General features: G+C 43.2%; 1 protein-coding gene across 2 annotated transcripts in view; it reads right to left on the minus strand.

Moving 5' to 3' along the window:
* LOC124794928 (UDP-glucose 6-dehydrogenase) overlaps positions 1–23,011 on the minus strand; it is a 104,245-nt gene that overhangs the window by 15,110 nt on the left and 66,124 nt on the right. For both annotated transcript variants that reach the window (XM_047258636.1, XM_047258637.1), the window contains exons 5-9: positions 16,068–16,265; positions 14,026–14,173; positions 11,272–11,366; positions 3,520–3,723; positions 412–567 (exon numbers count right to left, since the gene is read on the minus strand). In XM_047258636.1, coding sequence (XP_047114592.1) covers positions 412–567; positions 3,520–3,723; positions 11,272–11,366; positions 14,026–14,173; positions 16,068–16,265 — 801 coding nt within the window. The remainder of the gene's footprint in view (positions 1–411; positions 568–3,519; positions 3,724–11,271; positions 11,367–14,025; positions 14,174–16,067; positions 16,266–23,011) is intronic.

Below are 23,011 nucleotides of genomic sequence, written 5' to 3' on the forward strand. Positions count from 1 at the left end.
CAACAATAATAGTAATTATAATGAGTTTTACTATCAGCACAAAAATTGTGAGGGGAGCACTTAAGCATGAAAGTATTATGGCATGCAGAAGTTTATAAAATTAAGTTGTTAACATTTATATGTTTATAATTACAGGCTTATTCCACTACATGAAAACTTTTCTCCTACAAGAAAAACCCACATTTTAAAATTCTCATGCAACTGTTTTAAAGTGCTTGTACAAGAGGAGGGGCATCTGACAGCAGGAAATGGGTAAGGAGTGCAAGAAATTGGTAGGAAGTTGGAGGAAAAGGTATGGTGTATGGAAAGGAAGACGTGGATGTGGGTATGGGTGTGGATGTGCACGTACCATCAAACTAACCCATGTTTCAAAATATGATATCAAAGACAGGTAATTCTATCAATACTTACAACAAACTCATCCCACTCGGTACATAGTACTATAGCATGCGTTCCCTTTGTTGCTGTATATGCATCACTATGTATCTCAATTGATTTCTTCACCTTTTCAGGTTCTTCTGTGACAGATGGATGTGTCAAGTCTTCAAGAATCTGTGAAGGTTCCACCTAATACAAAGCATCAACATCAGTTACTGCCAAAAATGGTAACAGTTGGCTAGAACACTAAGTGACAAGGCAGCACGCCAGCTATGAGATATTTTCTCTTGTGCATTTGTGACAAAAGTAATGCAGTTATCTACATTACCTCAATGAAAGTAATAATGTTGTGAATATTTTTGGAAGTATACATGTTGTTCTTTTATTTACTTGGTTATCTTGAGGGCACATTATGAAAATTGTTCTAAGCTACCAATATATTTCCTCACAGACTGTTAAAAAAAGGAATTTAAAGTTTATTTTAAAATAAATGTTCTGTGAATAAGAATCTTCATAAACAGAGGGAAGAAAAAGAAATTACATGGTAATTGCATCTCATATTATGCAGTGAGAATTATCAAGAAAGTACGTCTTCATACTGAAGCCAGAAACTGGAACTGTCTCCTATGAAAGAGCCTGTAATCTACTGAGTCATTATCTAGACACACCCACACATTATTGAACAGAATCACAGAAACGCAGTATTTAAAGGAGACGAAGTATCACGGACTGGCACGATGATGTGTTTTCTAGTTTGGAAAGACTTTTTTGTCCAAAATAAAATGCTCAATAGCCTCTCTTTACATGGTGAGCAGCAATCTATCCTTATCATATCAATTTTTGTTATTCCATCCTGGATTTTTCATTAGTTGAGAAAAAGACTATTTGCCACAGACATTCAATTTTGATAATTTTGGATGAATTTTTTTTAAGACAACATTGCTGAAATGCCTCTAAACATAAACAACTGATAAATAAATGAAACCCTTTTTCACAATCTTTATTGTACAATGTAGGTTTTGAGTTATAGGAACAGTCTCTGCTATGTAACTGATACCAGAGATGAGAACCAAGCAATTATATTTCTGTTAATTGTATAATTTTAAAGTTATCTCTGTTGTTAGTTTTGCTACAATTATATATGGAATTACATATTCATTAGTCCACCTCCATTGCGCAGCAGCAGCGTTACCGCCTACCATGCAAGGGGGCCTGGATTCAATTCCTGGCAGGGGACTGGGTGTTGTGTGTCCATCATCATTTTCATCAACATTGACACGCAAGTCAACAAAGTGGCGTCAACTAAAACGACTTGCAATACGGCAGCCAAACCCCAAAGAGGATAGGCCAATAAATGTCATAAGATCATTTCATTTCACATCTTCATTAGCACAGCATTTATCGTAAGTATGACTAAATATACACTGGACTAGAGCTATGCACAGGAATGGAATCTTTCGTCATTATCTACTCATGAATGAAGACACAAATTTTTCTTCTATGCCAGAGTAGTAACATTGTCTAAAAAGGAATGAATAATTGAATTGTTCGTTCATTCAATAATAAATGTGGGGATACATACATTTGTTTCTTAGTTGCTGATATCTCTGAGTGAGCTCTGCATCCTTACTATGTATGTGCAAGACTTCTACATCTACTTTGTATTTGTTATTTTCATCTAAACAATGTTCAGAAAAAAACTAATCTGGTAAAATTGGTAAATGCTGTCCTAATGAATTTTTAAATTGTACTGCCAACACAGACAGTTTACAGTTTAAGTCTAAAATTGAAAGATTAAAGTTGACATGTTAATCTTTGCTTGGTTCTCATCTTTGGTATCAGTTGCGTATTGACACTGGGCTAATAACCTGGAACCTAGGTCGTACAGTAATAAAGACATTTGTGAAACAAAGCTAAAGAACTGTTTTGTTTGGTTATTACAATATTTCACCAAGAACCCACAGATGAATAAAGAGAAATAAACACCTGACATCTTGTCAATATATTAAATGGTGGATTTCAGTTACTGTAAGCCTAATAAGAATAAAAATTTTAAAGGTAGTTAGGAAAGGAAACGTGTAACAATTATTGACTACATGAACAAAGAGAGGCAAACATATTTTGCGGCGTGCATCACGAGTGTGTGCGCAGTTCCAGGATCTCTTCCTAAATCCCTGCATTGATTTTGACACAGACACAGCAGGTTGCAAGAGTATCAGCACTCTGGGGTTTATAGCCTCCAAGCTCCAATAGGAGCTGAGATGTAGGAAACAGGTTTTTTTTTCATCCCCTGGTGTATAGGCTGGCCTGCATGACAGGTATGTAGTGTGGGAGCAGTGTTGATCTGTCTAATCAAACTGCTTTGCATAACAGTCCCTTGATGTGTAGGTGTCCTGGCATGACAGAGGTGTTGTATAAGAGCAGTATCAGCCTGCTTTGTCAACTTGTTTTGTGGGCAGCATACATGTGTGGATGGGCACAGCTGCGGCAGTTTGAGACAGACAGTGGAGGGGCAGGAAGGAGGGACAAAGCAGAGGAGGAGGAGGAGGAGGAGGAGATGGATAGGTAGTTGGAAGGGTGAGCAGACGAGAGAGAAAGAGAGAGACACAGAGAAGGGGAAGGATAAGGTGTGTGCAACATATGTATGGAATGTATACGTGAATGAAGCTTGGGAGGGGGAGGGGGGGGGAGGCTAGTAAATATATAAAGGAAGAATAAGTTAAGTGCTACTCCAACTACTCATGTGACAAACAAGTGGGAGACTAAATTAATAAAAATGCTGGGTTGTTATACTGAACAAGAACACTAATCCATCATATAATCAATTATTGTGAAACTGAATATCAGTGAAAAGTGTTTTATCAAATGTAGCTTGTTATGAAAGTCCAGAAAATTTTATACTTTTACCTTGAAACATAAAAGTTTGTAAAGTTATAAAACAAGAACTATGAAGCTTTACAAAGTAAAGAGTACTTTCTTATTGATATGACAGGAGGCAAACAGAATGTGAAATAAAAATAATACATCTGACTGAAGATGGATTTAGCATTAATTTTGCTGCATACTCAGTCCAATAAGGCCCCTTAAAAATGTATAATCTGTAAGCAACATGCATGCAAAATGCATATTTACAGTACAAACCTTTGGATCATAAATATGCAACTTTGCTCCTTCATCTAGTAATGTCGTTGAAACGTGTATGGCTGGAGACTCCCGTGTATCTCCTGTATTCTTCTTAAATGCAAATCCAAGTATTGTTATTTTTTTGTCTGTTACAGTATTAAACAATGATTCTATAACTTTAGCAGAAAACCGAGATTTCTGATATTCATTCATATCTATCACCTGCAAAGGAAAACAGAACTATAATTTCATTACTGCTCAGTATCAGTTATTTAATTTTTATGTAAGCAATTTGAAAAGGAAAGGGGTGAGAGTGCTGCTGATAAAGCGCTTAAAGTGCAGTCTCAATACAAATGAAGATCACACACGAGTGTTATCCAAGAGAGTAAAGACCAACATTTACATGTCTCACTTCTCCCTCCTTCCATTGTTATTGCCACTGTGTTGTAAAGGGGCAATGTAGTATAGTTATTTTTTTTCTTACATGGCTTTAAAATATGTAACAAGTATAATGTATATCCTTTCCACACTACAAGTGGGTCGTCCTCATCCTAGGTGTGAGTGACTGGCTCTTCCTTTTTAACCTTGGTAACATATCTCTCACTACTGAGGAATTATTAGTTCTGAGATGCAGGTAATGTGTCCTGTTTACTTTTATTTGTGTTTGATGCTCACTGATATGTCTGTATTGCCCATATTCCAAAATAAATGTGTTTAACAGCAATACTACACATTTTGCCTCCTGAAAGTAGGCACGGACCAGAAATAAGGTCTCTCAATTTATTAACAAATATAAATACTCTGCCAAATAGGTGAGTCAAAATGTCACCAGCTTTCTGAAGGCTAAAAAGGTTAATTATACTAAAATTCACAAACTGTTAGGGACAGCAGCATGTTCTGCGCATCATTTAAGTTTAAAAGTATGTTCACTATGAACTTGATAGTAGTTCACAAGAAGCGAACAATGAGAGCTATCTTTAAATATCTCACCTGTCATGGGAGCTTCATAATGAATTTTCTTTAAATCGTGGTGTGACTGGTGAACTTATGGAACATCAATCTGCAACTGCACTATAGCTTTCTAGTAGATAGAACTCTGCATATCACTCTGAACATGAAGAAATTGACAGATGTTCAACTATACCAAAGGGAGCATCAATGGTTGCTTACTGTTAAAAATAACTGCCACACCAAAAAAAGTGAAGCACCCAGCAGACATGGCTGGATTCAGTCTAACTTCATACACAGGCCCGTCATCAATGTGTATGTAAATAGTTAGACTTATAATTCTCTGTGACAGGTATAAGAACCACCAAAATGTGTCAGTGGCTTTAGTGCTGTTACCTATGTAAGGGGGGGGGGGGATGTGAACAGTGCCAGGTGTTCAGTGATCACTGTGTAGGAAATGGAGATACCATGTACTCATAAGAGACAGCACTATCAGCAGCTTTTACTGAGATTTTGGGTCTCAGTTTGGCTGCCGGCTGAAACACAGAATATCCAGATTTATGGGGCATTCAGGTGTGAGAGTGGCCTCATGTTGGGCTGTAAAGGAAGTGTGGGCATGCGTATGCATCGACAACATTCTGGTCGACCATATCTAACTACCACTTGTGCCTTATTGGGCACCAAGAGTGTCATAATGTGCTCGCATCTTCACCTGCTATTTAAAAACAGCTAATGGGCTCCCTGCAACATATTGTGTTATGCTGCATCATTGGTTGGAGACCAGCAGCAACTGGACTATGGAATTACCATTCCATGCATGCTCAGCTTTTAACACCATAACACAAACAACTGCATTTTGAATCAGGCAATGACTGGGAAGCATGGACTACTGAGGGATGGTAAAGCATTGTGTTCAGCAACGAGTCACAGTTCTCCACTTCTACAGATGACTATCGTTGAGTATGGTAGTGACCTGGGGAGAGATGCCACCCTTTAAATGTTTGGAGAGGCACAGTGGTGTTACTCTTGGGCATCATAGTCTGGGGAACTATCAGATATGACTTCACATCAAGGCCGTTAGTGATCAAGGGAGCTCTGACAGTAAAGCAGAGAATCTTTCATCCTCATGTGACAGTATCATGGTGCAATTTTTTGACGGGACAGTTTTTTTCAACACATGGCATTTATGTGTATGAACTAACTGGCTGCTCGATGTTGAGGTACTCCCATGGTGAGCGTCTGCTCCCAATAGAACATGTGTGGGGCCACCTCAGATGCTATCTTTGTCCCAGTGTCTGTATCTAGGATACCGATGATCAGCTTGCCACAGCAGAAGCTGCAACAGCTTTATGACATGCTTCCCAATCGAATTAGTGCATTTCTCGAGGCCAGAGCAGTGCAGCGTCATACTGGTAAGGAGCTCATATTTCCAAGTTCTTTGTAAATTTAACTCCATTTCATTAGCACCAAAATAATGGCACATACCCTCTCACCCATGAAGTTTCATTTTGTTTTCTCCTTTCCTTCTGGGTGCTTCACTTTTTTTGTCAGGCAGTGTGTATTCAAATGATGTGGCGGGTAACAACAGAAGTTTTGTAACCTTGTAACTGTAAAATATCTAGGAGTAGTTGTCCTAAATGCTTCAATGTGTAATGACCCTATAAAACTAGCTGTAAGGCAATCTGATGTTAGACAGATTCATTTAAAGAATCCTAATGATGTGTAACCCTTTCCTTAAAGAGGTAGTTTACAAAATCTTATTTGACTGATTTGTAATATTCTTAGATCAGCAATAGAGGAGATAAAGACGTGACTAGAACTACTTGTCACCAAAGGGACTTCAGGAATCTTGGAATCTTGCAATGTTGTCATCTCCTCCACTGCAGAGTCCTGAGGATAAAAAGCAATTCCTCACAGTAAACTGAAAACTGGTCCAGGAGCACTGACCTGAGACACATTTGGGGAACACAACTAAACAGACAATAAAGCTCCCCTTCTTAGACCATCAGTGTAAACACTAATTAAATTCTGGGAAGCAATTTAAAACAATGTAAAATTTAGTTTTAAAAATGTAATTTGGGTTATAATTATTCCTGCACCTCTTTAATTCTAAAATTAACCTGAGTGTGGAGTGATTCCCCTACTCCATCCCTGGCTTAATCCCCCCTCTCACCTCTAATAGCTTGAGTCTCTCCCTCATGTGGATTCTGATGGTCTTGTTACCTATGAGCAGTTATTGAACAGATGTCCCAGTGGTGGCCAGGAATTGGAAATGAAAGCTGATGATTTTGAAGATTTTATCAAACTGACAATGCAGTCTCACCAGCATTTGCAAAGAAGCTAGAAACTGGGCTTGTGTGATAAGGCCCCATTGCCATCCTAACAGCCTCATGCTGTATCACATCCAGATACGAAAACCTTGTTTATACAGAAATCTGGCAACTGTATTAAAGTGGCATCTGCATGATGCCTTAACAAAATTGGAGCAGACATGCATTATCTTATTCCCAAGACTGACGACTAATGCGTTTTAAAAATTTAAAGCCTTGAGACCTCTTAATTTCATATCTTTAAGGTGTGACAGCTCAAGTACTTCATTTTTTCTGTAAAACTGAGAACAGTGTCCCTCAGTTTTAAAACAAGGATATTACCGAGAGGTGGTAACAATTAAAATAAACATAAACAGTTTCCTCTGAAGAGAAATTAAAACCTGTGGCAATCACCCAATTCTCCGATTGCCTGATAATCAAATGCAACTGATGAGTGGTTATTACTAGAGAACACGCAGCAGTTTGAAAACTCATCCATGAAAATCGAACATTGTGCGAGACTCCTTACCACGAACATAATGCTACTATTTATCATAATGGCGAACACTGTTACACTTTAAAAACTTCCTGAGGCATGGTGTTCTTCTTAAAACATTCCAACAAGCCCTGTATCTAAAAACACTGTTCTGACAGGAAGGAGTGTATGAAACTGGGGAGGCATCCATGGAAACCACACCTGTGGAGCTGAGATGAGTGACTGGACACAAACTTTGGTGCCACTAACAGCCTTTACATGACATCAGAATTTCTTTGGGTTTTGTGAAAAAGAATTTGACAATATTCTGCTATGGTAGTCATTGAAGGCTGCTCTCGACAACCAAACACATTTTACTCAGCATCTCTCTATAGCCCTATGCTTTGCTCTACACTTATTTAGCAATAGTCTGTTTCTTTAGAAGTTTCTTTACAGTGCTTGTTTACCATGAAGAGTCTCCCCCCCCCCCTTCCTCCATTATGAACTCTTCTATTGGGTTCATATCTGTCCAATGCATGGTCAACTACTCTTTTATACGTGAACTATATTTCCTCGACATGACCCCGTCCATTGATAGTAGTTTGAATGTCCTCATTGAGAAAAGACACTGTCTCTTATCTAGTATTTCCAAACATACAAATCTTTCTACTTGTTTTAGTTGCCTTTTATACTTTGGTTGTCACTGTTGCCACAACCGCCTCTTGGTCACTGATACCAGTGGCTGATCCTCAAGTAAGTCAGGTCTGTTTGTTGTCATTAGATTTATTTCCATCATGAGTGGGATTCTGAACTATCTGTTCCAAGTAGTTTTCAGAGAAGGCATTTAATAATGTTTGAGAGGACATTATGTCACACCCACCACTAACAAAACTGTAATTTTCCAATTCATATTGGTTGATCAAAATCTCCACTGATGATTACAGTATGACTGGGGAACTTACGGACAAGCAGACTGAAGACTTCACTAAAAGCTTTCGGTTATGTCAGGAGGTGAGCCTGCTGGTCAAAAGGAGGACACAATTACAGTTTTATCCCATCCTCAATATTGATTCCTGCACAAACAATCTTGTATGCAGCTTTAATTTATATCTCGTTAGATGTGAGTTTGTCTACTGTGACAAATACGCCACCCCATTAGCCCATACTTTCAATACACACTTAAATTTTCCCTAAAAATCGCACTGCTATCAACTTTCAGTTTTAGCCAGCTTTCCTGTTCCTAGAATTGCATGAGTGTCACTGCTTCTCAGGAGCACTTTAAACTATGACACTTTGTTGTGAATGCTTCAGCAGTCAAGTACTAGGATTTGAATACTCTCACCTTTGGGGGGGGGGGGGCATTCCTTTGGATCTTAACCAACACTTTCAGGTCTCTCATAACATTCATTAGCTGTACTGGATGGAGAGTCACTTAATCTGAAAAACCCTTGTGTTTATACCACTCACAGTCAACTACCTGCAAAGCAGCCTCTAATGTACACTGCACACCTGGCCCATTTAGGGGGATCCTACAGTTCTCAACCCTATGGCACAAGTCCAGAAACTCGCAGCCTAGCTTGTCACAGAACTTGAAGTATCTGGTTCAGTCCTTCCACTCAACTCAGAACAAGGGAGCCACTATTAGTTCTGGAAACAATGCTACAAATTGTGAGCTTTGTAGAAACATGTGTGAGGCTGTTCTTCTCAAATCTTCTCTGCCAACTGCTGGAATGATTGATGTATTAACTCAAAGCCCACAGGAGAGGCATCGTTTGTTTTAACATTCACCACAGCTTGCAGTTGATTGCACCCTGTCCCATCAATGGCTGCCAGAATAAACTTTTCAACATGTTGAATGAGGCCCCCATGCATACACACTGAGTGCACCTGGAGTCCTTTCATGCCCCTCGCTACCATTTCCCTGGTGTACCTTTACTTATTGCCTGGGGCTACCATTATTTACTGCAGGTTCAGTTTACCTTAGTTAAAACTGTGCAGCACCAACAAAGCAGCTTTTCTGCTTGGGGTGGTTAACAGTGCATACAACTGCTTGATGTCCAGATGATCAACAAATTAAAACGGAATCTTGGAAACATAGGCAGAAGGGTTTGCTCAATATGTGAAGTCTCAATTGATCCATGTGTCCTGTATCCATTCTTGTTCCACTGAAGTATGGGAGCCATTTTAGTGTTTTGTTTTTTAATTTCCTCCTATCTTTGTGCTGGGATGGTGAGGCACTGACAGATTGTGGGGAAGGCATTCTGTGTGTAGTGGCAAGGCATCTAACTCCATGATACCCTCCTCATCAGTCAGATGTGCTATTATTACATGTTACGGTACCTGGGACATCTTTTGATCCAAACATCATGCTACTTTCCCGGTCAGTTTTCCCTTGGAGGTTGGTAGGGGAAATGAAATGGCAAGTTGAGAGACACACTTTTTAGATTACCTTCTCCATAAAAACTGTTAAAGCATTCCTTCAGCAATGTATGATTTTATAATCTTTACACAGATTTTACAATACCAGCAGAGCCATTCTAAACCTTTATGGATATAGAAAGGTGGCACTTTTTTCAAACATCCCCTCTATGTTTTTAGTAAATACAATCACATTTTGTTTGATTACATACTGAGACCCTTTACTAATTTTAATCAGACTATCAGAAGGAAACTCTTCCCTTACTCTTTTCGCCATGTGGTTGTGAATTCTTGCAGACAACACACCTATCACATTTGGAGTGGTTTTCATCATGGTGTTCCCATGAGCAGCTTGGGATGTAAAGATTCACCCATACGGAGCCCTACTTGCCTGGGTAAGGATTACACAACTGAAATGTCGCAGGTTCCTCAGTCCTCAGAGGTTGTCTGGTGATGACAGATAGGTTTGTACCATCCTAGAATTGTGGGTGGTTAAATCAGGATCCTTGTTTCCTGTGACACACAACATTCCACCGGCTTGCCCCACAGTGGTCGCTGAAGCATGCTCAGAACTTACAGTTCTAGAGGATTGGTAGTCTTCACCAGATCCCAGCTCAGGTAATGCAAGTTCACAAAACCTGTACTCAGCCAATGAAGGCCAAGTTTCCTATGGTGCTCTTCGTCTGGCAAGGTTTATTAATTTAATAGCAGCACTTGCTTGTGAAGGCCATGCACAAACTGGAGCATTATGGAATTAAGGGAAAAGTTAACCAACACTTCCTTCTACATCTATAAAAGGTTCAAGCAGAAGCTCATCCTCTAGTGTCAACATGAAGAGAATATATAGGATTACTATAACGATGTTATGAAGTGTGGGGCACCACAAGATTCTATTCTAGTCCATGGCTTTTCGAGACATAAATCCAGCAACTGCCGTTGACATAAGAGATGATTCAAAAACAAATGGATAAACCAGGACCACTTGGAAAAACAATGGATCATCATCATTATTATTTACATTTTATGGCATCCAATGGACCACTTTACGCAATTTTATTAAAAGGGTTTTTCAGTTTACTGTTGGACCAGTATTTCTTCATTATCTCAGATATCAATTTCCTTTTTTTTTTCTTTCCCATCTGAAATCACCCTTCGCATTTTCTGTTTGCTGATATTTGAGTTATGTTTGTAAAATTGTTGAACCATTTCTATCTCTTTAGTCAGCATTATATATTCAGTATCTGGGGACCTATCTGAACACTGCACGGCACCAAGCCAGAGATTTAAAATTCTTTTACACAGAAGGTAAGATCAGAGAAGAGGGTACTATCCAGATTGCCACACCTTCCACATCATTCTCATGACTGTAATGTCGCTGAAGAGTTTGGAGGCACCAGACAACCGATGAAGATAAACAGCCAGAACTTGGTACAGCACTGTAGCCTTCATTAGTATGAAGGATCAGAATGGCATTAAATTCAAGATATAGCCAAGTACATTTTAGGAATGGATGGTCATGAGTAGACTTATAAACACATTGTTATAAAATCTAGTAATTTTTACTAAAATGCAAAGCGATATCGATGAAAAAATGTCATTAAAAATAATAGTAACACTAACCTGTTGCCAGTAAGCTGCAACTTCTGGGAGGTTAAGACATTCACAGATGTACACAAGATTAAGTATATCCTTCTGGAAACAGCTACCACCAAACCCTGTATAAGAAAATACACCACATTAAAATTACTGCTACACCTTAGCTGCACTTTGCACACTTTTCCTGGAACATTATACAGAAGTACAAGGGTTATTTTAGACTAGAGGTGATTTCTTTCTTTCTTTCTTTCTGTCTTTCTTTCTTTCTTTCTTTCTTTCCTACTTTCTTTAATTGATTCTATGCCACTGTCACCATTCCTGACAAGGTTGTGTGGTGAAGTTGAAAGATTATGGAGGAAAGTGTCAATAATAAGACAGATACTGATAGCATAAGAAGAAGCATACAGCCTGAGGCAGGGATTCAGGTTTATATCCCAGTTCATGTCCATAATTTTAACTTGTCAGTAATTATTAACCATTTCACATGGGAAATATATTAATACTTTATTGAAGGATAAAAACAATACAAAAGAACTGCCAGAATGTAATAACTTGGGTTTCATTTTTTAAATGTAAATATTACAGAAACAAATTTACAGACTGTGATGGTTTTAGGAGCATGTTATTTCATTCCAAAAGGTATCAGTCATTTCACTTATGGTCATGATGTGGTATCAGTATTTTTCATGATGTGGGTTTCAGTTTGACCAGTTGTATTTTCTTTTAAGTGAATTACACATCCAATCAGGCAATGAAACATTAAAGGCTCATATGCCTCAGACAGAACAGCAAGTCTGCCATGATGGAGCACCACAATAAGTTTAAATCACACTGTACTGTTCTGGAAAGCTTTCATGTACTAGCTGCACAGTCACTTACTTTCAATAGTAAGATACAAGAAGTGCCAGAAATTGTGAAGCAGCCTGCCAACATGAAGCACAATGACAGATACAGGCAACTCTTGCCTTGGCTGTCAACAGAAGCTGGCCTAAGAGCCGATGGCATTTGGGAAGCTGCACCGAGAGATGTGACAGTAAACACAACAGCCAAAAACATCTATTGTATGCACAGTTTAACTTTGCAGTTACTGTGGGGGATCCTGAGAGCGATGCCTCCATCCCACAAGCACTCACAACTCTTCGTTGGCTGCCTCCCTCTGACTGCTAGCCACCCATCCCCAGTCCCACTCCCTGCCTCCCTTTCCCTCTACCCACCCTGCCCAACACTATCACTGCCACAAGCAGTACACCACCCACAAAATAGCATTGGTGCTGTGAGATTAGCTAGCACCATTCAAAGTATTTATGAAATTATACTATATAAGGTTTGATTGTGGGAATGGTCCTAAAAGTAAATTTGCCACCCTAATGGAGACCACTTGGAACAGTGGTTGGAACACTGGTCTAAAAAACAACATGACGACACAGTTACACAACGGGAAAAGTTTTACCGAAGTTGGGCAATTCAGTTTTCATTATACACAGACTATTTATAAGGTGTCTCTCACTGACTCCTGTTGGTTGCAGATCACACATGTATACATTTTTCTAATGTTCTGCTCATTTATGGTGTCATAGAATAAACATTTTGTAGATATTCCTGACAATTTCTAGTCCATTCATACTGTATACTTATTCATACTGTATCTTCTATATTCTTCCCAAAACATCTTAATCATTTCATTAATTACTGTGATTCACTTAGCTAGACATAAAATATGATAAAAGATTCCTTTGCTACACACACAATAACAACATGATCAGCAATTGCACTGTAAACTTTCATTGGCTAATATCGTAAATCATGTCTTCTTCTTATTCAATCTGAGGACCAGTTCGATGCCTCTGTCCACATTATTATATACCATGTGAAACTTTTCATCTCTGCATTAACTACTGCAACCTACATCCATATCAGCATACTTACTCTATTCATCCCTTCATCACCCACTACAATTTTAGTCTCCCCCCCCCCCCCCCCATCCTGGTGCCCCCACTTCCTTCCATTACCTAGCTGATAATTTGATTCATAATTATTCAATCTCTCCATCTAATCTTAAACAATTTACTGTAGCACCACATTTAAAAACCTTCTATTCTCTTTTTGTCTAAACTGCTTCTTGCCCAAGTTTCACTCCCATACAAGGCTACACTCCAGACAAATATCTTCAAAAATGACTTTCCAATATTTATATTAATATCTGATGTTAGCAAATTCCCATACAAGGCTACACTCCAGACAAATATCTTCAAAAATGACTTTCCAATATTTATATTAATATCTGATGTTAGCAAATTCCTCTTTTTCAGAAATGCACTTTGCGCCATAGCCAATCTAATTTTATATCCTCTCTGTTTTGGCCATAATTTGCTGCTCAAATAATAAAACTCATGAAGCTTTAGTGTCTCATTTCATTTCATAATTAATTCCTTCAACAGTACCTGATTTAAATCTACTACATTCCATTACCCTTGTTTTACTTTTGTTGATATTAATCTTTTAACTTATTTTCAAAACATTATTCCATTCATACTGCTGTTAAATAAGAAACACATACTTGCACCTTACGGTCCATTCTCAGTGTTTGCAAAATTATACTGTGGTATCCAAACTGCTTCCCTCACACAGGCTACACATCACATACATACTAGCATTTCTCTCATTTTGAATAAATTGTTCAACACGTAGCACCTTCTAAGGTAATAGTGTTCTTCACATTTGAAATAATTACCTGTAATCAATGTGAAGCGATCATGATTACTTAAATAAGTGTCTTACCAACAGATGCTTGCAAAAATTTTGGACCAATCCTGGAATCAAGACCCACAGCACGTGCGACTTCAGAAATATCTGCTCCTGTTGCTTCACAAACAGCAGACAGTGAATTAATGCTTGAAATTCGCTGGGCCAAGAAAGCATTAGCTGCCTACAAGAAAAAATTAATCAGAGGCATTAACACAATAAAGTCAATTAAGAAAAGTCAAAATCTTCCAGATAAAAAAAGATGAAAATACATTCCACAGCAGAAATTGCATCAAGATTAATGTCAGCAGTAACAAGCTTTCAGGCATGCATGTGCAGAGTGCAATGCTTTTAGGCACGCATGTGCAGAGTGCGGTGCTTAAATTTGGGCAAATTTCAATTTGAATTTCCTACCATATCATAATTCCACCAGAGGTCACAATTGGCATTCTTGAAAGCCATAGCCATCTAGTAAACAGTCAGAATCTCAAAATGGCCAAGATGTTACAGACAAGTGCAGAGTACAACCAAAGAGCTGCAATTATCGAAAGTCTTTACGCTGGGCGTTCACCCACTGAAACAGTTTGATTAACTTCAGGTATCTGAGATCAACTGTCTACGATATTGTGGCCAAGTATAATGCTTCAGAGAAGTGTGCAGTTTACATACTAGGTGTTGCATATGGTGAGGGTGATATCATTACTTTGAATAGGGACAAACTGTCAGAAAAGAAATTTATCTGCAAGTTTTGACGAATGTTACAAAACTGTTAATGGTAACTGTGCCCTCAGCGAGACAATATGTCTTGCAACAAGATGGTACACCAGCTCATAAGAGCCATTTAGTCCAAAACTGGCTCTCTAATAATGTTGACATATTCTGGTCAAAGGAGTTATGGCCAACAAACAGCCCATATTTGAACCTCCTCGACTACTATGTTGCAGCATAGTTGAAAGAGTTACCAATAAGATGAGGCTCCCTAATGTCGCATCTCTATGCACCACCACTGAAGCAGCATTCATGAATATGGACAGCACTGTTTTAAAGAGTGCGTGGAATTGCTTCAGGACAAGACTAGAGGTGGTCATTGCGGCTGAAGGTGGTTACATCGAGTAATGTTACTCTTGAAAGATACCATTACTTATACGTAAAAGGATTTTCATTTGTATTTTGTTTTAATAAACTTGCTTTTAAAAAAGTTTCATTTTTCTGGATTTAAATGCCGCAGTCTGTACTTGGAGGTAGCAGGCACCTATACATGGAAGCAGGAGACACGATAGGGATGCTAGGAGAAACTTTGGAGAGAAAAAAAAAGAAGAGTGGAGAGGGAGAGGAGGAGGAGGAGGAGAAGAAGAAGAAGAAGAAGAAGAAGAAGGAAGAAGAAGAAGAAGAAGAAAGAAGAAGAAGAAGAAAAAAGAAGAAGAAGAAGAAAAGAAGAAGTAGTAGTAAAAGTAGAAGTAATGGAATGGTGATATGGAGCACATGTAGCTGTAGAATGAGATAACTGAAGACATGGGTGGTGAGAAAAGTAACAGGGAGTCAGATTGTGAAGCTAGCACTGAAGTAAGTACATTATCTTACACTGCATGCTCTGAAACTGAGTGCTGTACTTGACCATTCATAGGTCTTAAAAGCTGGAAGGAAAACTTTGTATAGTGTCAGGTAGGCAGTGATAATTTCAGTGCATTCACTAATTAAAATTACATAAAGCTACCATTACTAGCAGAAAAGCTAGGGAATGATTCTATAGGAATTAATTGTGCAGCCAGCAATTCTTATTCTCACCTTGTTGTTTGTTTTATCTATCTTAGTAACTAACTCATGGCTGGCAAAAGTCATTTACGTCCAGGATTTGATTCACCATGAAAACTCAGATTTTTCTGAGGGTAAGAAATTCTGGAGTGTAGTTCACACAGATTAATGAATGAAAATTAGGAACTGTTGAAGAATGACTAGTGTCATTAATAGAGAGGCTATCAAGTGACGGCCTAAAATTGAAAGGCTTGCACTGGGGTTGGGAGCCACATGATATTTACATTACCTATCAAAGTATGAATATTAATTTGTTACACACTAACCAGTTTAGACAATTCAGATGACCATGTATTTGTTGTTATTATATTTCGTCTTGAAATCCAATGTTCATACACCCAACACAATTTTTCAATAGCTGCTTGTCCTTCAGGTGAATCTTCGCCACCTATGAGCACTCTGTCTGCGTTGATCAGATCATCAATAGCAGTTCCTTCAGCAAGAAATTCTGGGTTTGACAAGATCTGAAAAATCCATATAAATTTATTAGATACAGCAGAGAATAAATAGTCACTACCAATACATGGAAAACTACAATAAAAAGGACAAAAATCGTATCTAGGAGAATAATTAGTAAGACTAATTCAGTGGTACTACTGACTTAAGATTTTAGAGGAAAATAACTATAGAAAGGAAGGCTAAATACAAATGCAGTCAGACTTGTAAGCAAAATAATGGACTATATTATAGATATAAAAAACAGACTGTGTGTATGTATGTCCAGATCTCCTCCCAAAAACCTGGATCATATGTCACCCAGATTTGGCACACAAATAGCAAACTTTGTATCAGCACTGTGGAGTTTATAACCTCCTATAGCCTCAATAGCAGCAGAGATATTGGCAAACATGTGATTTTTAAGCCCCTGCTGAATATGCAGCCCTGCACAACTGGCATGTCGTGGGAATATCATCAGATGTGTTACTGACTTGCTTAGCGAAGCAGTCTATACATCAGCAGCAAGAAAAGATTTATCCAGTCCCTGTCATGTAGACTACCCTGCACACCAGGCATATTGTGAGAGCAGTATCAGCTTGCTTTGTCAACTTATTTTGCACTAGCAACACTTACGAAGGACAAAAAGAGGGGGAAAAGAGACGGACAAAAAGAGGAGGAGAAGAGATGAACTGGGAGAGGGGGAATAGGGGATGAATAGGGAGGTGTGGGGGAAGAGGTAATAGACAGAAGAGAGGGAAGAGGAGATGAATATAGACAGGGCAGGACACTGACATTGAGAAGGGGCAGGAAGGGATGGGCAGATATGCAGGCACGAGGAAATGGGCACGGAGAGTGGGAGGAAAAGATGAGTAGAGAGGAGTGAGGAGGAGATGGACAGAGGGGAAGAAGGGTACAGATAGAGATATGGGGGAAGGAGGTGGTCAGAGAAGGATGAGGTATGAGGAGAGACATGCAGTGAGGGGCGTGAGAAGGAGATGGGCAGACGAGGAGATAGACCAAGAGAGGCGGAGGAGAAGATGTGTGTAACGTATGTGTTGAACACTCATGCAGGCAAAGCTGCAGGGAAAAGGCTAGTGTGCATCTATAAAGCAGAGCATAAGTATGTATGTGCAGGATCTCCACCCAGACCCCTGCGTCAATTTAAACCAAATTTGGCTGATAAACATAATCTTCACGAGCATCAGCACTGTGGTGTTTATAATCTTCTGGCTGCACTAAGAGTGGAGATAGAGGCAAAAACAGCTTGACATGCATGTTGTGTGGGACCTGTATGGACCTGCTTCGCAGGGCAGCCATTATATCAAGGGGAATAAACGGTTTTATGGCCCCTGTAGAGTAGGCAGCCCCGCACAGCAAGTGTGTAGGAGTAGTATTAGCTTGCTGTACCAACCTATTCTGCAAGGGCCACATGTGCTGATGGCACGGCTGTGGGAGGGTTGAGATGGATAGAGAGGGGGGGGGGGGCAGGAGTGGATGTATAAGAAGAGAATGGTGCAGGAGTGGATGGATAGATGGAGGGGATGGACAGAGCAGGGGAGGGGATGGTGAGAAGATGAGGGAGGAGTGACAGAAAGAGGAGATGGAGGTGGACAGAGAGAGAACATGGAGATGGAGGTGGACAGAGATGGGAGGAGGAGGAGGAGGAAGAGAGAGGGAGGAGAAATAGATGGACAGAGAAGGGAGAGGGATGAGGTGACGGGCAGAGGGGTGGCGGAGGAAGGGAGGGAGGGACGAGGTGACGGGCAGAGGGAGGGGGGGAGGGACGTGGTGACGGGCAGAGGGAGGGGGGGGGAGGGACGTGGTGACGGGCAGAGGGAGGGGGGGGAGGGACGAGGTGACGGGCAGAGGGAGGGGGGGGGGAGGGACGAGGTGACGGGGAGAGGGAGGGGGGGGAGGGACGAGGTGACGGGCAGAGGGAGGGGGGGAGGGACGAGTTGACGGGCAGAGGGAGGGGGGGAGGGACGAGTTGACGGGCAGAGAGGGGGGGGAGGGACGAGTTGACGGGCAGAGGGGGGGGAGGGACGAGTTGACGGGCAGAGGGGGGGGAGGGACGAGTTGACGGGCAGAGGGGGGGGAGGGACGAGTTGACGGGCAGAGGGGGGGGGGACGAGGTGACGGGCAGAGGGGGGGAGGGACGAGGTGACGGGCAGAGGGGGGGAGGGACGAGGTGACGGGCAGAGGGGGGGGGGAGGGTAGAGGTGACGGGCAGAGGGGGGGGGGGAGGGTAGAGGTGACGGGCAGAGGGGGGGGGGAGGGTAGAGGTGACGGGCAGAGGGGGGGGGAGGGTAGAGGTGACGGGCAGAGGGGGGGGAGGGTAGAGGTGACGGGCAGAGGGGGGGAGGGTAGAGGTGACGGGCAGAGGGGGGGGAGGGTAGAGGTGACGGGCAGAGGGGGGGAGGGTAGAGGGAGGGGAGGGTAGAGGGAGGGGAGGGTAGAGGGAGGGGAGGGTAGAGGGAGGGGAGGGTAGAGGGAGGGGAGGGTAGAGGGAGGGGAGGGTAGAGCGGGGGGAGGGTAGAGCGGGGGGAGGGTAGAGGTGACGGGCAGAGGGTTGGGGGGGAGGGTAGAGGTGACGGGCAGAGGGTTGGGGGGGGGAGGGTAGAGGTGACGGGCAGAGGGTTGGGGGGGGAGGGTAGAGGTGACGGGCAGAGGGTTGGGGGGGAGGGTAGAGGTGACTGGCAGAGGGTTGGGGGGGGAGGGTAGAGGTGACTGGCAGAGGGTTGGGGGGGGGAGGGTAGAGGTGACGGGCAGAGGGGGGGGAGAGTAGAGGTGACGGGCAGAGGGGGGGGGAGAGTAGAGGTGACGGGCAGAGGGGGGGGGAGAGTAGAGGTGACGGGCAGAGGGGGGGGGAGAGTAGAGGTGACGGGCAGAGGGGGGGGAGAGTAGAGGTGACGGGCAGAGGGGGGGGGGAGGGTAGAGGTGACGGGCAGAGGGGGGGGAGGGTAGAGGTGACGGGCAGAGGGGGGGGGGAGGGTAGAGGTGACGGGCAGAGGGGGGGGGAGGGTAGAGGTGACGGGCAGAGGGGGGGGAGGGTAGAGGTGACGGGCAGAGGGGGGGGGAGGGTAGAGGTGACGGGCAGAGGGGGGGGGGGAGGGTAGAGGTGACGGGCAGAGGGGGGGGGGAGGGTAGAGGTGACGGGCAGAGGGGGGGGGGAGGGTAGAGGTGACGGGCAGAGGGGGGGGAGGGTAGAGGTGACGGGCAGAGGGGGGGGAGGGTAGAGGTGACGGGCAGAGGGGGGGGAGGGTAGAGGTGACGGGCAGAGGGGGGGGAGGGTAGAGGTGACGGGCAGGGGGGGGGGAGGGTAGAGGTGACGGGCAGAGGGGGGGGAGGGTAGAGGTGACGGGCAGAGGGGGGGGAGGGTAGAGGTGACGGGCAGAGGGGGGGGAGGGTAGAGGTGACGGGCAGAGGGGGGGGAGGGTAGAGGTGACGCGCAGAGGAGGGAGGGTAGCGGTGACGCGCAGAGGAGGGAGGGTAGCGGCGACGGGCAGAGGAGGGAGGTTAGCGGCGACGGGCAGAGGAGGGAGGGTAGCGGTGACGGGCAGAGGAGGGAGGGTAGCGGTGACGGGCAGAGGAGGGAGGGTAGCGGTGACGGGCAGAGGAGGGAGGGTAGCGGTGACGGGCAGAGGAGGGAGGGTAGCGGTGACGGGCAGAGGAGGGAGGGTAGAGGTGACGGGCAGGGGGGGGGGGAGGGTAGAGGTGACGGGCAGGGGGGGGGAGGGTAGAGGTGACGGGCAGGGGGGGGGAGGGTAGAGGTGACGGGCAGAGGGGGGGGGAGGGTAGAGGTGACGCGCAGAGGAGGGGGGGGTAGCGGTGACGCGCAGAGGAGGGAGGGTAGCGGTGACGCGCAGAGGAGGGAGGGTAGCGGTGACGGGCAGAGGAGGGAGGTTAGCGGCGACGGGCAGAGGAGGGAGGGTAGCGGCGACGGGCAGAGGAGGGAGGGTAGCGGCGACGGGCAGAGGAGGGAGGGTAGCGGCGACGGGCAGAGGAGGGAGGGTAGCGGCGACGGGCAGAGGAGGGAGGGTAGCGGCGACGGGCAGAGGAGGGAGGGTAGCGGTGACGGGCAGAGGAGGGAGGGTAGCGGTGACGGGCAGAGGAGGGAGGGTAGCGGTGACGGGCAGAGGAGGGAGGGTAGCGGTGACGGGCAGAGGAGGGAGGGTAGCGGTGACGGGCAGAGGAGGGAGGGTAGCGGTGACGGGCAGAGGAGGGAGGGTAGCGGTGACGGGCAGAGGAGGGAGGGTAGCGGTGACGGGCAGAGGAGGGAGGGTAGCGGTGACGGGCAGAGGAGGGAGGGTAGCGGTGACGGGCAGAGGAGGGAGGGTAGCGGTGACGGGCAGAGGAGGGAGGGTAGCGGTGACGGGCAGAGGAGGGAGGGTAGCGGTGACGGGCAGAGGAGGGAGGGTAGCGGTGACGGGCAGAGGAGGGAGGGTAGCGGTGACGGGCAGAGGAGAGAGGGTATTGCAGACGGGCAAGAGATGGTGGAGATGGGCAGAGATGTGGAGAAGAAGAGAAGTGTGTATGACATGTGAAAAGCACTTATACGGGTGAAGCTGCAGGTATCCGGGTAGTTTAATATATATCTGAGGTTCTCCTAAATCACCTCTAGCTAGGAAATTGTTCACCACGCAAGTAGTTCACAGAATGAAGATTAATAAATAGAATACAACAGACATAGAACATGCAATGGTATACACAAGAGTTGTTTCAAACTGAAGGTTTCCAAAGTTGTAGATCTGTGAGGAGAAGTGCTGGCAAAATCCTGCAATACTGCCGTGTACAGCAGCTTTCCCACTCTCAATGCTTATCTTCCCCACTTCTCCCCACTGCTCACTGTGTGTCTAGCACCTGTCTACAAAGGAAGTGCTGACTGTTGCTACTGCCAGGTATGAAATCCATGCAGTTACCTAGTTTTCAAAAATGAACCTAGTTTTCAAATATGAACAGGGTTCCACCTATCGAAACTAATCATCACTTGTGTGAAGTTTATGGCAAAAAAGCGCAAGGCCATTCATAATGTCTGCAGGTGGTGTAGGGAGTTCACTGCTGGTAGCATGGACATTCACACTGAAGACTGGAGCAGAAACCACTGATTTCAGATGAGACTGTTCAAAAGAATGTGACACTACTGTTCAGATATCAAAATATCACCATGTGTGAACTGGCTCTTCAGGTTCCTGAGATTCCGCTAGCTCTGTTGAGAGAATATTTAGTCTGAAAAATTGACATATCACAGTTTTTCATGTGATGGGTCCCACGAAGCAACTACAAGCAACTGCTGGCAAAGTGACGACGACTCTGTTTTCAGACAGGTATTGTGAGACACTAAGGGACCTCAGGCAGGTGATCCAAAACTGCTAGAGAGGAAAATTGGGCAAAGGAGTGATGATGCTGCATGCTAACACTCAACACAGCATCTATTGTCAAAACCAAGTCCTCCTGGAAGGATTTGGCTGGACTGTCATTTCCCCACCCCTGCTCCTCTCTACATGCTGAACCTAGCCCTTAGTGATTACCACCTTTCCTGAAAGTGAAGGAACAATGGGGTGGACTATGATCACCGACTGATGAAATCAAACACAAGGTTATTTCATTACTCAGTGGTATCTCCAAAAATGTTTTGATAGAAATGATAATTATGTAGGAAAATAGAGTAATGTTTGAGCTTTAAAATGATGTGAGCAACTATGAAAATAAACAATGCTTTTTATTTCCAAAAAAATACGGCAATCTTAGTTTGAAAAATCAAGCCTCGGACATACGATTCTTAATATAATACTGCAAAAGACTCTACTGTAAGAACACACGGTATGAATCATGAACTAACGTATCACATCCGCTATCACTAATTTGTACTGCTATCTGTATTTGTGTACAAGCAACCATCATTTATTTGTTTCTTACACACAATCCATTCTTAATATTCCTCTGTTTAATAGTGCTTCATATGCATTTCATTCTTTTCTGGCTTTCTCACATTTCTTGAGTCTTAATTTGCAATGAATGTAGGATCTGCAGTCTCCTCATAGTCCTTTCTCACCTGAATATTCTTGTCACAATACGAACACCTTTGATATCCATACAGAATTTAACTATGCCTGTAATCTCTATGCTTGATACTTGTCTGTACTGTTAAATAGTCCTTGACAACAACTGATCTAGTTCCAATGTAGACTTGGCCTCTCTGTATCAGAATCTTCCTCATTTCTGAACTGACTTGAATTATGTGATGCACTGTTAATCTATATGTGGCTGCAAGACTGGAAGACGAAATAAAAATGAATATGTCTTCCACAAATAAAGAGCACTGGATAGTGCACTTTACCATGAATGCAATACAATCAAGAGCTGTTGAAAACATAGTCACTTTTGTATAAAAAACAATCTTGTAGGATCTCTCCATTCTAAAATAACAATATTATGAAAAGGAAAGCTGCCACTCACCACATAGCGGAGGTGCCGAGTCACAGATAGGCACAACAAGAAGACTGTCACAAATAAGCTTCCGGCCAGCAAGATCTTTGTCAAAAATAGACGACACACACACACACACACACACACACACACAACACACACACACACACACACACACACACACACACACACTGCTGCTCTCTGGCAACTCAAGCCACGCAATCTATATGCAACTCAGTACCTCCGCTATATGGTGAGTGGCAACTTTCCTTTTCATAATATTGTCGCATCCCATCCTGGATTTTCCATTGCGCAATGTCTAAAATAGTGTTAAGAAAGTAAGAAT

This window comes from Schistocerca piceifrons, chromosome 4, assembly GCF_021461385.2.
Source record: "Schistocerca piceifrons isolate TAMUIC-IGC-003096 chromosome 4, iqSchPice1.1, whole genome shotgun sequence".
NCBI classification, from domain to species: Eukaryota; Metazoa; Arthropoda; class Insecta; order Orthoptera; family Acrididae; genus Schistocerca; species Schistocerca piceifrons.